At 39.6% G+C, this 15,332-nt stretch overlaps 1 protein-coding gene across 1 annotated transcript in view; it reads right to left on the bottom strand.

Annotated features, from left to right (window-relative positions):
* Window positions 1–9,222: 9,222 nt before the first annotated feature.
* NR4A3 (nuclear receptor subfamily 4 group A member 3) overlaps window positions 9,223–15,332 on the bottom strand; it is a 32,011-nt gene continuing 25,901 nt past the window's right edge. Inside the window, exon 8 of the mRNA XM_030551573.1 lies at window positions 9,223–12,169. Within this exon, the coding sequence (XP_030407433.1) occupies window positions 11,907–12,169 (263 nt within the window). The 3' untranslated portion in view covers window positions 9,223–11,906. The remainder of the gene's footprint in view (window positions 12,170–15,332) is intronic.

The following is a 15,332-nucleotide window of genomic DNA, read 5'->3' as shown; positions in this document are numbered from 1 at the left end:
ACAATTAGTTCTAGGCTCTTGGTGCAAGGACAGAGCCAAAACCCAAAAGTCAGCATCCTAGCTCCAGTGGATGACTGACAAACACAAGCCTCTTGACCTGGTAAGGGGAGGCTGCCACCCCAGGGGTGGAGTGTCACGGGGGTGGCAGCCTACTCCATCGGGCCCCGACCAGGGCCCTAACAATGGCGGAATGGTCCGCCACTGGGTCAGTGGGGATTCCAGCTGCTACACGCTGACTGTACTTCAGGCAGCACCACAGCCAGACTGAAGTTGGCTGTTCCTGGGCCCCTTCCTACTCTCCCTTTGAGGTGTACCTGGAACCATGGAGTGTTTTCTATCTCCTCCAGGTAGGTGGCCAGTGGCAGTCCTGGCAGGTCCATGATAGACACAGGTTCCCCAGCCGGCTGGCAGGGCATCATTCGGTTTGGCAGCAGAGTCAGCAGGCTGGATCAAGCAGGACACATCTGTCTCCCTCAGCATCCTAGCTGCAACTGAACCAGAGGCTCTGCCTTTTTTACCTCCTGTTCCTGTTACCCACTTCTGGAGGGAGGGGCGTGGCAGGTCTGGCTCTGCCCACTTGGACACAGAGGGTGGTTCCTTCCCCTCTGGCTCAGAAGGAGGCCACACCATCTCACTACATACATGTAAACATGAGCAGAATTCTACTCATCTACAAAATCCATATCCAGTCCATGTAGTGCCACCACACGCTTCTGAGCTAGACCAGACTGCACCCACAGAAGTGCCCAGTAGAGCAGAGGCAGCAATGCGGAGCGTATGAGGGAGACCAAGGAGATGGAAAAAGGCAAGGGAAGTATTATGTCAGTGATGAGGAGTGCAAAAGTAGCGTTGGATAACAAGAGGAAAGAAAAAGATCAACACCTGCAGAACTCATGCGGGATGTCCCTTGGCAGATATGACCCACTGATGGCAAACTAAAGATAATAACTGAATGCTCAAGTGAACTGGGAACAACTGGAAAGGATGACATGCTGAGAAAAAACACATGGCACAGGTGAAAGCTAGCTGTAGAGAGGCATTTGTGGAAATGATGGGAACAAAGTCAAAGAGGAATCACAATGGAGGGAAATACACAGTCGACATACCAAGGCAATCTTTGCACATGCACATGCATACACTATATATGCCCATAATATTGCATGTGCACACAAATTTACACATTACTAGGAGTTTATATACTAAGTGAGCTATCAGCAGGTCTCCATATCTATTTCCCATTCAAAAGATATGTGTGGTGTGTACATCCCATAACAAATTAGTATTACTGCTGCTACTGACAATAATACTTAAAGCCAGGCTCTTAACTGGTGTACATTGGCATAGCTCCATTAAAATCAATGAAGCGACACCAATTGACACCAGCTAAGGATCTGGCCCTCCCTAACTGCACAGTGCCTTTCCCAGGACAGGATGTAGACTGATGCTCTGGTGGTCCGTCAATACATTATAGTTGACTGTGTCAGAGATGCAATAACTCTAGCAGTCTCAGCATAGGTGATAGTAGTGCTGGCTGAATTATTCGTTCTAACTAACTATTGGATAGTGTTGGCCCTTTTTTCTGTCCATGAATCATTCAGGAACTGATCTTGATTTCTGAGTAGTCACCTAAGAATTTAGTTGAACAGTTTTCAGTCTATGATTGTGAATTGTTCACTTTGACTATTTGCTATTTGTGATGTGGGATTGGTCACTTATATCACATAGTATTTTTTCTGCTCCCTTGTTGGATTACTGACATTTTGAATGGCTGAAATTGGGAAAATAATAAATAATGAATAGCAAAGAGCAGATTATCTTGCTCATGCGCGAATAATCTTTCTGTATTTAAATACAGATATTCATATGAAGAGCAACCATTCTGCCCAAAATATGTAAATTAAAGGTGTGTGGCCAAGTAAATAGCCTTTTAGAGTTCAAATAAATGTTAATGAACATTGCTTTTGCAACCAGTTCTAGATTTTAGCCCTTCTTTGGGGCCATGAGTTCATTGAGTAGTGCATCCAGTGCCATACCCAAGTCAGACTGATTTGTGATTGCATGGGATCCAAGAAATTGTCAAAGAACTGGTGTTGCTGGAGTTTGTTCACTGCATCTTTCTCTATGACTTTGCCCAGACAGGGAAATATGGAAATAGGATTATTTAGAGAGGTCATTTGGTGTCTAATGAGGGCCAAGGGTGCTGGTAAGTTTGCTTCTAATATTGCATCCTCTGGGCTAGGGATTCTTTCTGTCTCTTCCTAGCATGTGTAACCCTTCTGCCCCTCTGAGTTGGCAGCAACAAGAGCCGGGTTCAGTATCCAGGGGTTCCTTTTCAGTAACACAATGCATAACCGGCTCGAGCCCCCACCCAGTGACCTGGGACACTCACATACCACACCCCCCTGGGTGCCTCTAGGAGGCAATACTTCCCCTCTCGCAAGCACGGAGTCTGAGTGTAGCAAAATCTTTTTAATAAAGGAAGGAATCAATGCGGCATCCCATTGGAGAAACACCACAAACAGGGTTATAACACAAACCATAAACAAAAACCCACCTCCAAGTACGTTTGGCACTGTCCTTTTTCCCCTTAGGGTTTTAAGTCCAATCACCCCAAAGTCCAACAACCCAAAAGTCTCTGGTCAATGCCACCCCAGAGTTCGAGAGTTTATCTGTAGAGGTCCCTCCCCCCAGCCTGGGTAGAAAGGGGCACCTTACGTGGTCCGGGGCCAACTGCCCTGCCTCTCCATGGGTTCTGCTTCCGCCTTCTCCACGAACTGCTCCGCTTTACCAGCCGCTCCACTCTGCTCCTCCAGCCGTCCTCAGAAACTGCTCCGCTCCACCAGCTGCTCTGCTCCATGAGCTGCTCCAGTTCTCCCTGCAAACTGCTCGGGTCTGCTCGCTCTGCAGGCCACTCCACCCATCCCACAGCCACACCGCCCTGCCAGCCGCTCTGCTGCCACCAGCTGTCCCATGATCCACTCCAGCCGTCCCCACAACTGCTCCACTCTGCCAGCTGCTGTGTTCCACAGTATATATTCAGGCTCCCCCACTAGTTAGCACAGTATTCAGTGCTCTCAGCTCAGTAATTTCAGCTCTTTAGTGATTCCAACTCTTAGTGATCTCAGCTCTTAGTAGGGGAGCCCCAGTGCTAGTGCACCATTAGCCCAAAGTGAGTTCAGCTCAGTAACCTGTATTTAGATTCTTGAGGGAATGAAAAAAATCAATTCTGACATTCCACAGTGGAGAGAGGAGGGGATAGAACTGGTGCTTCTGGCTCCACAAGAAGACTGCACCACCAGGCACAGATACCTGTCTCCAGCCTCTCTCAATTCACTGGGTGTTGGAACCCATGTCCCTTGTCTAGCAAGTACCACCCAACTGAGGGTGAGTCATTTGTCACCAAGCAGTCCCACAGCTCGGCAGTCTGGGATAGGGTAGGCGTGCCTATGCAAATACACTCTCTGAAATTCTTTCCACCATATGTCAGGGTAGAGCTTATCCTGACTCTGCTTACACATGTATACTCTCCCTGTGAACCTGATGGGTTTTACGTTCTGACTTGAGTCCGATCAAAGTTGACAATGTATACATCTGTGAGGACGGGAAGTGGGTCCTTGGTGTTTCACTCTAAGCTCTCAAAAATGATCTCTCTAAATAATTTTATATTTGTGAATCCGAACACAGCATTTCAGAAAAAGATGGTGAATCAGCTTATAGGTACTACTTCCTTTCTTTGTCCTGTTTCTTTTGGTTTTAAGCTCTTTGGGGCAGGGGCTGTCTCTAACTATGTGCATGTACTGTGCCTGGAATAACGGGACTCTGATTGCAGTTGGGATCACTAGGCACTACTCTAATACTAATGCTAATAATGAATTGCAATAATTTTCAGAAGCACTGAGCAGTCGTTGTTCCTATTAACCCATTTAGCACTTCGGGTGCTCATGAACTCTGAAAACCAGGCATTGTGCTGAAAGGAAAGCTGGTACCTAGGTGCAGGCCAGTAGTATTAGATACCAGACTACTCATTTTTACAATATACTGCCAGGCAATAGTGAACTGGGCCCCAGGCATTATTGTACCTTATGTAAGGTACTAGCCCAGGAGCTGTAAAATGCTATTGCTAATTAATAGTATTTCCCATTCCAGTTGTTATAGTTTCCTGAACTCCTATAACGGCATTGTTACTAGAGGCTCAATGGCCAGTGCAAAGAAGAAGAAAATGAAACACAGCTAATCAAGCAAAAGAAGGGAAAGAATAGGGTGCATCTTGCGTTCTTAAATAAACTCAGAGCCTGATTTTGGAATCTTTTCAGGGTATCGCCAAAATAAAAAACTGCATTTCACTCTGTCAGAGGCTTTTTTGGAATCAAGCAAGAGGAAGAATAGTTTTGTGCTGAGGTCTGAGATTTGTATGACAGCATTAAGGCCTCATTTTAGTTTATTTGGAACCATGTCTACTTTTTTTATGGGGCTCATTGGATCCAGGTGTCCCAGGTAACTTATTTCAGAAAGTCTGTTTTCAAAGTTTCCTAGTCAGAAAGCTATTGCCTATATCCAAAATGGAGATAGGTCTATAGGGACATATGGATCAAGTTCTGGTTCTTTTTTAGGAAGGATTGTAACAGTGTCTCCCTAGTTGCTCCAAGTACTTTCTTTCGCTGTTTGTGGGACATCAGTTTAAATTGTGATGCATCAATCTGCAGCAGAATGAGTTTTCTAAAATTTAAATTTATAACCTTCCAGGTTTGAAATTTTATTTTAATGATTTGATTTTGCTCTCAAATTCCTTAACTACCAAGGACCTGAACAAACCTTCTGCTTTGTATTTTATAAGCTTTGTGAGCATGGCCTCTGCCAAGAATTCTTGCATTTGGTAATATTATTGCAACAATTCTTGCTTGCTATACAGAGCTATGCAATAGTGGCCAAAACACCTATTATATCTTTTGCTTTCTGAGTCAAATAGTTATTTTGTGGATTTTTAATTTTTGTTACTTTCCTAACAATCTGCTGATACCTTATCTCAAATGGCAAAAGCCTACGGGCTTGCTTTCCATGTTTGTGTTAGTTTTACTTATATTACTTAGCTAACTGTTTGTTCATAAGATTATGAAGTTCTTTCCTATGCTTCTTTACTTTTCTGAATGTCCTTGTTGATAAACTGATTCTTGAGTTTGCATCTAAAGCCTTATTTTTTTCTATTTAACATGTCATATTGTTCACTCCATAGAATTTTCTATACTGAAGCAAATATAATAATTCTGTCCCAAGATGACAATCCCCTAAGAATCTGCTAGAATTCAGTGGCTGTGACACCAAGAGAAACTGTCAATTCCTTTAAAGAATTCAACATGTAGGCACTGGAGCCTAGCACAAATACAGCTGTAATTCTTCTTTAAAAGGTATATGTGTACCTGTAGAGGAGGAGGAAGAGAGAGCTGGAGACCAAAGGGATTTACAGTATTAACTGCGGGTCAAGGGGCAGAGGTAACTGGGAAAGAACTGCAGTGAGAGTCTGGAAGTCAGTCATCAGAAAAGGGGGATGGAAAGCATAAGTAAAGGGGGAAAAGGTTGTGTGGGCCTGGACTGGGGACATTCGTAGGTTCAGGTAAGTATCTGAAATGAACTTTTGAGCCTTTGGGGTTTGCCCACCCCAGTCACAATCCAGTGTTTGTAACATCACTGACTGTTGCCATGGAAAGTAACATGATACCACAAATACCGCATTCTGACTTCTCTGTGGGATCAAGTAGAAAGAGCTGGAAAGAGGCAGAGTCTTGTTTAAACTCAAATATCTTCAATTAATTGGGAAACATAGCAAGATAAATAATGAAAACGATGTGAAAGGTAAATAATTTTTTGTTTTATATCTAATACGTTTGAAAGTTTCTCTAATATGAAAGTCTCTTTTAAACTCACGTTGACTCTACAGTAGTTATTCATGCAGAACAAGGGCCTCAGACCACAGTGGAATTTAGTGGGCAGGGGGGTAGTTTTTTTTTTTAAACCAAGCTCAACAAATTGCTTAACAGGTTATTTCAGGCGTATTTCACATATCTTGGGTATTTAAAAATACTTCACTGCATGTATGTCATTTAGATTGTTTATTGATTAAAATGCCACACCAAAGGATTTCCATTCAGAGCTCTGAGTGCCCTTATCATAAACTTAAAAGCACAATTAAAAAAAGCGATGAAATAAGTGAAAGTATGGTGTTCCCATTGCCTCCTCTCCTTCTCTCTTGGATTTGACATTAAAATAGTTGCACTGTAAATAAAGTGTTTCCAAACAAATATGTTGCCATAGACATGACAATGTCAGTTACAGCAGGCACTTCACCCTTAATGTTAATAAATATCATCGCTTTGTTAGGGTCAAGTCAGCGTCCTAATCCAGCATGGACTTCACAGCAGTAAAACCACAGAAGCTAATGGAGCTATTTCTGTAAACAAGGGCTGCTAGATCAGCCCCCCAAATATTCATGTAAAAATCAAGATATCCAGCCTTAAAAAGAAAACACAAAAATTATGTATATATTATGTATCGCCTGCTTTTTCTTGTGATTTAACAAATCACCATAATTATTGTTTTCATATAAAAGTATATTAGGAGTTCAGTTCTCAGATATTACATTAACAGTTAAGTATTTGATTAACTGACTCTTCGTTATACAATTACTATATCAATAGCTTGCCATTTATAAAGATGATAATCCTCTTATCCATTAGTAATTATTGTTTAATCCATATCTTGCAATAGTTCTCTGGGTCAGCTTCATTAATTCAATAAAGCCAGGGTGAATTTCTTCTTTCTAAGTACTCACTATCTAGTATGTTAATCAGCCATAACCTACTTCCAAATGCTGGGTCAAATCATGTTTCTCTTACTCACCTGAATAGCCCCATTGACATAATTGGCACTACTCATATGAATAGTGAAAGCAAAATTAGCCTTTTGTGTGTCATACTTTTGCTGGTTTGAATATGTTGGTTTATTTTCTTGTTATTTTGTTTAAAATCTGGTATCATGGGACTATCAATTTCATTTAAAGAAAAGTCTATCATAGAGGCTGTGTACTATAGTGAGTAGGGTACTGGACTGGGAGTTAGGAGAATTGAGTGCTATTCCCTGATCTACTACTGTTCTGCTGTGTGTCCTTGGGCATGTCACTTATACACTGTTTCCTCTCCTACTCTTTGTCCGTCTTGCCTATTTAGATTGTCAGCTATTCTGTGCAGGGACTGCCTCTTACCCGTTAGCTATTAGGAATAGTGATTAACATCTCTGTTGCAGCCTCTAGATGCTGCTGTAATACACAAAATCCATCATAACGCATGTCACATTTCCTCCACCAAAGGAGTTGCCATTTTTGTGAAAAACATGCTCCAACTTATACAAAACTACTTTACCTCAAGTTAAACATAACCAAAGCTTTAGGCTTGTGTGTTGGAACATACAGACTATTTTAATTCTGTGAATGAACTTGAATGTTAAAATGGAAACGGCTCTGTAGCAGTAAAGAGATTTACCGCACTTCCAGATATGTTCACCCTCAAAGGGGTACGGAAGTTGTTGTTCACACCTCCTTCACTGGAATGGACTTACCATATGGGCCTGACCTTGCAGTCCTTACTCAGGCCAAACTCCCATTGAAGAACTGAGTGGTCAGACCACACATCTCTTTCCAAGGACTAAGTCACTTAAATATTTAATATATTTAAATTAACAAGCAAATAGGAAGTTGCAGTCTTGACAGTCTGTTGCCCAGTTCTGCATTCTCTGCACACACAAAAGTTTGCTTGACTTCAAGTTCAATGGGAGCTTGAGGCAGAGAAGGAGGCAAACCCCTGATCGTTTAGGGCAGGATGTGGCTCTGTTCTTGCACCTGACACAATTCACTGCCGTTGCCATAACTGTGAGTTTAAATACATGTGAAGTCAGTGAGAGTAACTGTTATTCTGAAGGGGGAAAATCAGGCCCAGGGAATGTAACCCACTATTTCAATGTCTGACCAAATAGGAGACGTCAATGCTGAAAGCTACTCTCCGTCTCTTTCACTAACAATGTTAAATGTCATTTATTTTAAAAAGAATGATTGTCAAAAAAAGGACTCCTTTTGAAGCATTTTTGACAATCTCCTGCTTTGTCACACATTCATCTAGTGAGCGGCAGCCCCCATGTCCTACTGCACCTCATCTGACCTGGCCTCATGCTGCTAAGTTCCACTAAAACAACTGCTCTCCCCTGAGCCCATCTGTAGTTATGGAGATATTGAAACAATGGCAGACATTTCTTACAACTGTTTAGAAAGTGCAGGGGTAATTACATAGGCTTATTTAGTAAGGGCTAAATGACCCCTCCTACAAAGGAGAATCATACGGAGGAGGGGGACTTGCCAGGGCTTTAAAAAGTGCTGCTGGCACCACCTGGAGTGTTCTCCTATCAGTACATTGTGATTCATTATGGTGGAGGGTGGAGTCATGACCCTGCCTTCCTTTTATCCAGACACACCCCTTTGGTGCTGTGAGAACTGTAGGCATCCCCCCCCCCCACCCGCCACCTCTGCCCCTGTACACTCCATCACCAGCAGGTAAATTACAGCTGCTTGCAGGGGGATGGGGGGAGAGAAGGGGGAAAGGGAGTTATTGGAAGGGAGGGACTCCCCTTTAGAGCTTTCTCATAGCCAGCTGTAATCTGGCCCTCAATATCTAGCTAAGATTTTGTAACTAACCTGCAGTGATGCCAACTCTCATGATTTTATCATGAGTCTCATGATAATTGTTGTTTTTCTTAAAGTCCCAGCTCCTACAGTCAAGTGGACATGTGATGATTTCAGCCTTCGTTCTTATTTTTTCTTTTCTAGCCCTTGTGGCTGTGGAGGAAGCTTCAACATATGACCCCAGTGCATCCTAACAGCTTAAAAAGCGGAAAGCAAATAGAAATCTATTATTTTTATGTAATCTAATGATTTTAAAGCCAATCACATGATTTTTGGTGAGCCTGACAAGATTTTTGAACATTTGGGGTTTGCAATACTGAGTAGTCACTGCAGGTTTTTTTAAAAGATATTTTAATGCAATGTGTTGCCATTAAATTTTCAGTGTTCTTAAGCTTGCTTCCACTTTTAAGACTCAAGTAGACAAATTTTTAATGTTTTACAAATGATAAAAAATTCACATCAGAATTAAGCATACTTATTAAACACACCAGGGGCCTCTGAAAAAATGTTATTCAATTTAATAGCTTTTAATTTACATTGTATATGTACAAGAGCATTTCTTTCAACCCACAGCTTAACAAAAAACAAAAAACCCACACTGCTGTTAGAAGAGCAGAGAAATTTTTGAAATACTCTGTTGTCTGAAATAAAAGCAAGGCACTCTCCTTTAACAGCTGATATATTCCTGAATTCAGCCTGCAAAAAGGCATGTTCACACTGAGAGAGCTCGAACAAAAGTAGTAGGCTAATCTTTTAATTCGTTCTTTTGCTATCATGACCCATCATTGATCATACTGCACAAATACATTTTGTGAATTTAAATAAATGTGAAGGATATTCCACAGATTACATGATGTTGAGAGTATCACAGTAATGAACGTCTATGGAAAACTGAAGCACATTGGCGACATGAAGTCTAACATAGAGCTCTGGATCTGCTACCATCAAAAACATGCTTCCTAATAAACGTATCTAGTCCCAAGAAAAACTATGCTGATTTGTGTGAAAATATTTTTCAAGGGCCCAGTCCCAGGAAGTGCTGAAAGTCCTCAGCTTGGAACTAAGGGTGCTCAGCAGTTTTCAGGATTTGTCCTGAAATAAAATTATTCCTCAAGAGACCTTGGCCCAGATCCTCAACGGTGTTTAGGAATCTTGTTTTACACAAAGGGCAGAAGTAAACACACTTCTGAATGTCTAGTTTGTGTGTGCGCGTTTGTGTATACAAATTATATACAAAATTTCAAATTCAGTCAAAATAGAATTGTCTTGCAGATCAGGCATCTGACACCAACCTACAAGAAATGTTAGCTTCTCTGATATTTAATTATACTATTATGTTTGCACATAAGCTTAAAAGTCAATACTAAAAGCAAAACGTTTCCAAATATTATCTTCAGGTAAACTGGAAATATTGACTATAGTGATTAGAAGTCTGTTTTCCTATTGACCCTACTAGAAATCTTGATATAAGAATAATTTTCATAAAAGCACATCCAAACATAATCAGTGATAAAATACCAGATGACTACTTGAAAACAATACAATGATTTGATATCTGGGTTATCTGTTGCAACAATTAGGCAATTCATTTGGCATCTGTTTGATAGTATAATTTAATTTCCATATAAACAGCATAGTTTAAAAAAAGACAAAAAGCTAGAATGTTTAAAGCTAACAAAAGGATACAGTGACATCAGGTTGACATTCAAAAAAAATTCTTAGCAAAATGATCAACAAAATTTTGACATAATACAGTGCATATAATGTTTTTTAGAACTAAAATCTTTAAATATTATTTGAATTTAGCAAAACATGAGCAAGATTTTAATATCAAAGTGCTAAACAGTACTGCCTTAAAAGTCACCGCAAATAAACTGTAAAATAACTTTGCTTGTGAAGTAACAGATATTTTATATACAAATGGTTAATAAAAAGACACACACACACACACACACATATGTATATACGTATATATATGTATATATACACACACACATATGTATATAGTTCTCTAACTGGTGTATCTGAGTCAGTGTGAACACCCCATTTAGTTACTTTGTGTAACACGGCTCCCATGAGCTGGCAGTCATTGCAATAAATACAGGCAAAGCCATTACAATATACCATGCATACAAACGTTTATACAAATAAAGACACTATGCAACAAATTATTTCATATTAATATGGCATCAACAGTATAAACATACAAAAAAGGAGTACGAACACGGAATGTTTAAACGCAGCCCACTATAGCCTTCCTAGCTCTTACATTCATACTATTTTACAAGACTTGCTTGTTCTTCAAAACCATCTTGTGTCTGTTTACTAACTTGTTACCTAGATTAAATCTAAAACTTAACTATCCCTGATGCTCACCCTGTGCGTTCCAATCACTACTTACTTTTACTTCCTTATCTAAGGAACAAGTGCTCAGCTGAATCACAAATTGTCCCTGTGTCTTCCACATACATTTGTCAGTAAGTCACACTACATGGATTCAAGTTTGGGAAACTTTGTCGTGTAAGTTAGTGCATGTAATCTTCTCACTTGATTTCTTCAATTTTATTTTCATATTAAAATAAATTAGTTAATAAACAAGACTTAGTAAGACAGCACTTTAAAAAATTGCACTTGAACATGGGAGCTAACAGCCATTGTCATTTTGCTATATCTGATTTATACGAAATATTCAGTTGAATGTACTTTGTTAAAAAAAGTGAACTTTTGTTTAGTTTGTGCCAATATGTGTGCCCTTGATACAGGAAGTATGCTAAAGGTATCATCACAAAACACATACTACCTTGGCAAACAACTGTTTGTTGTTCTTGTTTTCAAACACAGCTTCTACATTTGTATTCCCCATATATGACGAGGTGTTAAACACAATAGATTTAAAACAGTCTTGTTAACCTTTTACTGCTGGGATAGCATTGTCCAAAAGTGCCTTATTAGCAATTTGTAAAAAAACCCTAATCACACAAAAAATAAACAAAAACAAGAGCACAACCCCCAAATAGTAAGCCGTTAAATTTTAGGCCTTAGTTTGCAAGGAAAAAGCGCCTGAAAAGTCCACATTTTAGGGCTGGAGTTGCTTTTCTGTTATGTGAGGGCAGACATGTTAGCAGTAAGTCACAATCCATTTGCCTGCTCTGGTGGGCATTAGCCTTTCATGAGGGTAATTTGAGACTCAGAAAGGTAGGGTATCCAGAAACAACTTGTCAATAATGGAAGGGGGTGGCACCAAATCTTCCAGTTTCAGGTAAAAGATGCGCTGTAGTCCCAGTGTGCAGAGAGAACGCAAGTCAGCAAGAACACCCAGTACTTTAGACTCTGCAGACTCAAGTGGCTGTCCTTTGTTTTGGCAGCTGAAAGCTAAGTGATCTTTTAAGCTGCTAGTGATCTTGTTGCATAGCTCTTCCACTTTCTTTGGTTCTTTTAATCCATGTCGTTCTGCAAAAGGATGGCAAGAAAACAGCCAAATCAGTGTCATTATAAGGATAAATCTGCTCTTTATTCCAGGGTAATCAACTGATAACTAGGTAATACTGTAACCAACAAAATGAAGACCTTTTAAAGTTGTTTAATAAAATAATAAAATAATAATATATTAGAATGGTGATGCCATATAATATTGACTGACCTTGTTTCATGCAATAAGAAAATGTAATAATTGTCCTTTCTTGTTAGCAGCCAAAATATTTAATGGTGGCTTTCAATTATAATTTAAATTATAATTAATATAAGAAACCTGAGCTATCTACATATTAACCTACATTTTTAATTATATAAGGCATAACTTAACTGGACAATTTTATGGCAAAACGATCACAGGAGGTGTTTTGGAGATTTCCTTGCCTCCCTACCAGTTGTGAATGCTCAATAACTATGGCAACCATTATTTATTCAGTGAATTCAAGTGGAGATCAATATCCACTGCCAGCTCCATCAGCACTAGGCCTGGAATTCCACTAGGAATTTACAGAAACTCTTGCAAGAAACCAAAGGCACCTCGACCATTCTTTTTTATTTTGATAATCTACAGCTTTTATGTATCACTAAAAAGTCTAAGATAAAAGAATTCTGAAGTCAACTATTTCCACCTTCAAGCAAGCAACACATAAAGTAAAAGAGCTACTGCGTTACCCATCATGAAAAACGTCTGAAATTCCTAAAACCAAAGCAATGGCTTCTAGCTAAGGTGTTTCCCCTCCTCCTTTATGTTCTGTTAAAATGCTGCAGTGAACTTACACATCCTCAGTTCATTAAGCTTGAGGAGGAAGCTACATATTTGTGATTCATTAAAAACAGTCTCTTAGCAGACATATAGGAAAAGAAAACTTTGCATCGTTGTTTACTGTCAATACTTACTGGATGAATTAATGTAACATGTTTCTGAACAATAATCTCAAATAACTGTTGCTTCACAAGCAACATTATCATCCTTCTTGTTTTAAATACAATAATAAGTGCCAGGGAGGTGCAAGAAAGAACAGATTAAATTAACTAGCAAACATAAGGTACTGTATATAGTTAGGCCTGCCACCAATCGAGTAAATATGGTGGGAGAATGGTGGGAGGGGAAAAAGTGGGGAGTTGTAAAAGATTTATGCTTAATGCACTCCCAATTATCTGTACCCCCCCGACCCCATCCTTATGCCAAGATTATGCTCCATTCTCCCAATTTCTCTTCCCCTCTTTTCTATTGTTCATGGGAAGGAAGGATCTGGCAGGAGGCACTTTCTTCTGGTTATCTTCCAAAAACGGGGAACCGGTGTAGGAAGCACATTCTTCTTTGCCCCCAAAACTAGGAATAATGAAAGTGTAGGGGCTCTGTTGGGCTCCTCACTCTTCTCAGGCACGTATGTATACCTATATGTGTACTGGGGGACTGTGTTCCTGAATTTCTCTCTGTAGTGCAGGGGTAGGCAGCCTATGGCATGCGTGCCACAGGCGGCACGTGAGCTGATTTCAGTGGCACTCACACTACATGAGTGCCCTGGTCCAGGGGGTTCTGCATTTAATTTAATATTAAATGAAGCTCCTTAAACATTTTAAAAAACCCTTATTTACTTTATATACAACAAATAGGTTAGTTATATATTATAGACTTATAGAAAGAGACCTCCTAAAAACATTAAAATGTATTACTGGCATGCAAAATCTTAAATTAGAGTGAATAAATGAAGATTCGGCACAGCACTTCTGAAAGGTTGCTGACCCTTGCTGTAGTGACTGCTTGGGATATATATTTTTGATAAACTAATTAAAATGGAGATGACTGCAATAAAAATAGATAGAAATTTATCCTCTCATTTTTACCAGTTTAATACTTGTGTAACTCCATTGACTTCAATGGAGGTAACTCCTGAGTTATACTGGTGTGAGATTAGAATCAGGCCCCACATGTGTAAACATTTGGCCCAAAGCTAATATACTCTACCGTTTGCCATCAATCTGGCTTGCTGTGTAACAAGACATGAAAAATACTCATCTAGGTAGTAACAGCTGCTCAAACATCTTCACCTTCAAGGAATTTCAAAACCTAGATATTTGAAGTGACTTGTTACATTCAAACACAAGAGTCACTGAATAGTTAATAAATTTCCAGTAAATTGTGTATAATATAATTATGTAAGCCTGACTGTACAGGTCACCTAGAGTAAATACTTAGATGGATGCTGCCAGTTAAAGAACCCAGTGACTAAATATTTTATAAACATTGAAAAATCTGTGGGGATTTTTTGGCCTAAGCCTTCTGGGGAATTCTATGAAACATTAAATTAATCTCTAAATCTTTGAAGTGCTCCCACCTTTTAACCTGCGTTAAGGTTGTATTTTAGCAATGTTAGTGAAGACATATTTATAGGCCCAGAGAGCTGATATACTTAAACAGATCCACAGGCTGACTTTAAAAATAAATAACTATGTAGTATAGTGGAGATGCTGTAAACCTATCCTATTACTTGTGCATTGCTGCAGAGTTTGGAAAATCAACTACTGGACTTGAGCACATAGGGCCAGATCCTCAAAGGTATTTAGGCCACAACATCTCTTTGAAGGTCTAGGCCACAGGCAATTTATTTCCCAAATCTCTAAATCCTTGAATCTAAATTAGGACCAAACCCTCAGTTTTGGTCCTCAGTGTACTTGTTACAGTGACACAATTTAACATGTTTCATTAACAATGTGTCTCTTGTTGATTAGCAGTGATATGAAATGTCTAAACGTTATCTTAAAAGTGTTAATGGCCTAAATAGCAAGACAAGGATATTTCAGAATTCAGGCATACTCCATCCTTAATTTACTCTGTTGTGCCTCAGTTTCAAAACAATCTCTGAACAACAGGTAGGATTTACTACACTTCAATATGGCTGAAATCCATGGGCAAAACTCCCACTGATTTCAGTGGAGCCAGGATTTCATCCTACATGCACGGGTGAATCTACAGGTGACACAACGGAGCAAGTGTGAAGGACATTTTCTATCCAAACAACGAGCTTTGTTATGTTTATCACTTTAAAAAAAAATCCGGCTTTAAAATACTGCTGTACATGCCAGCATCCCTTTGCTAAAAAGTGAAGGGCTGTATGTAAATAAATAAATAAATAAATAA

This window comes from Gopherus evgoodei, chromosome 2 (genome assembly GCF_007399415.2).
Source record: "Gopherus evgoodei ecotype Sinaloan lineage chromosome 2, rGopEvg1_v1.p, whole genome shotgun sequence".
Lineage (NCBI taxonomy): Eukaryota > Metazoa > Chordata > Testudines > Testudinidae > Gopherus > Gopherus evgoodei.
Note: the sequence above shows the minus strand (reverse complement) of the source record. Positions and strands in the feature narration are given on the sequence as shown.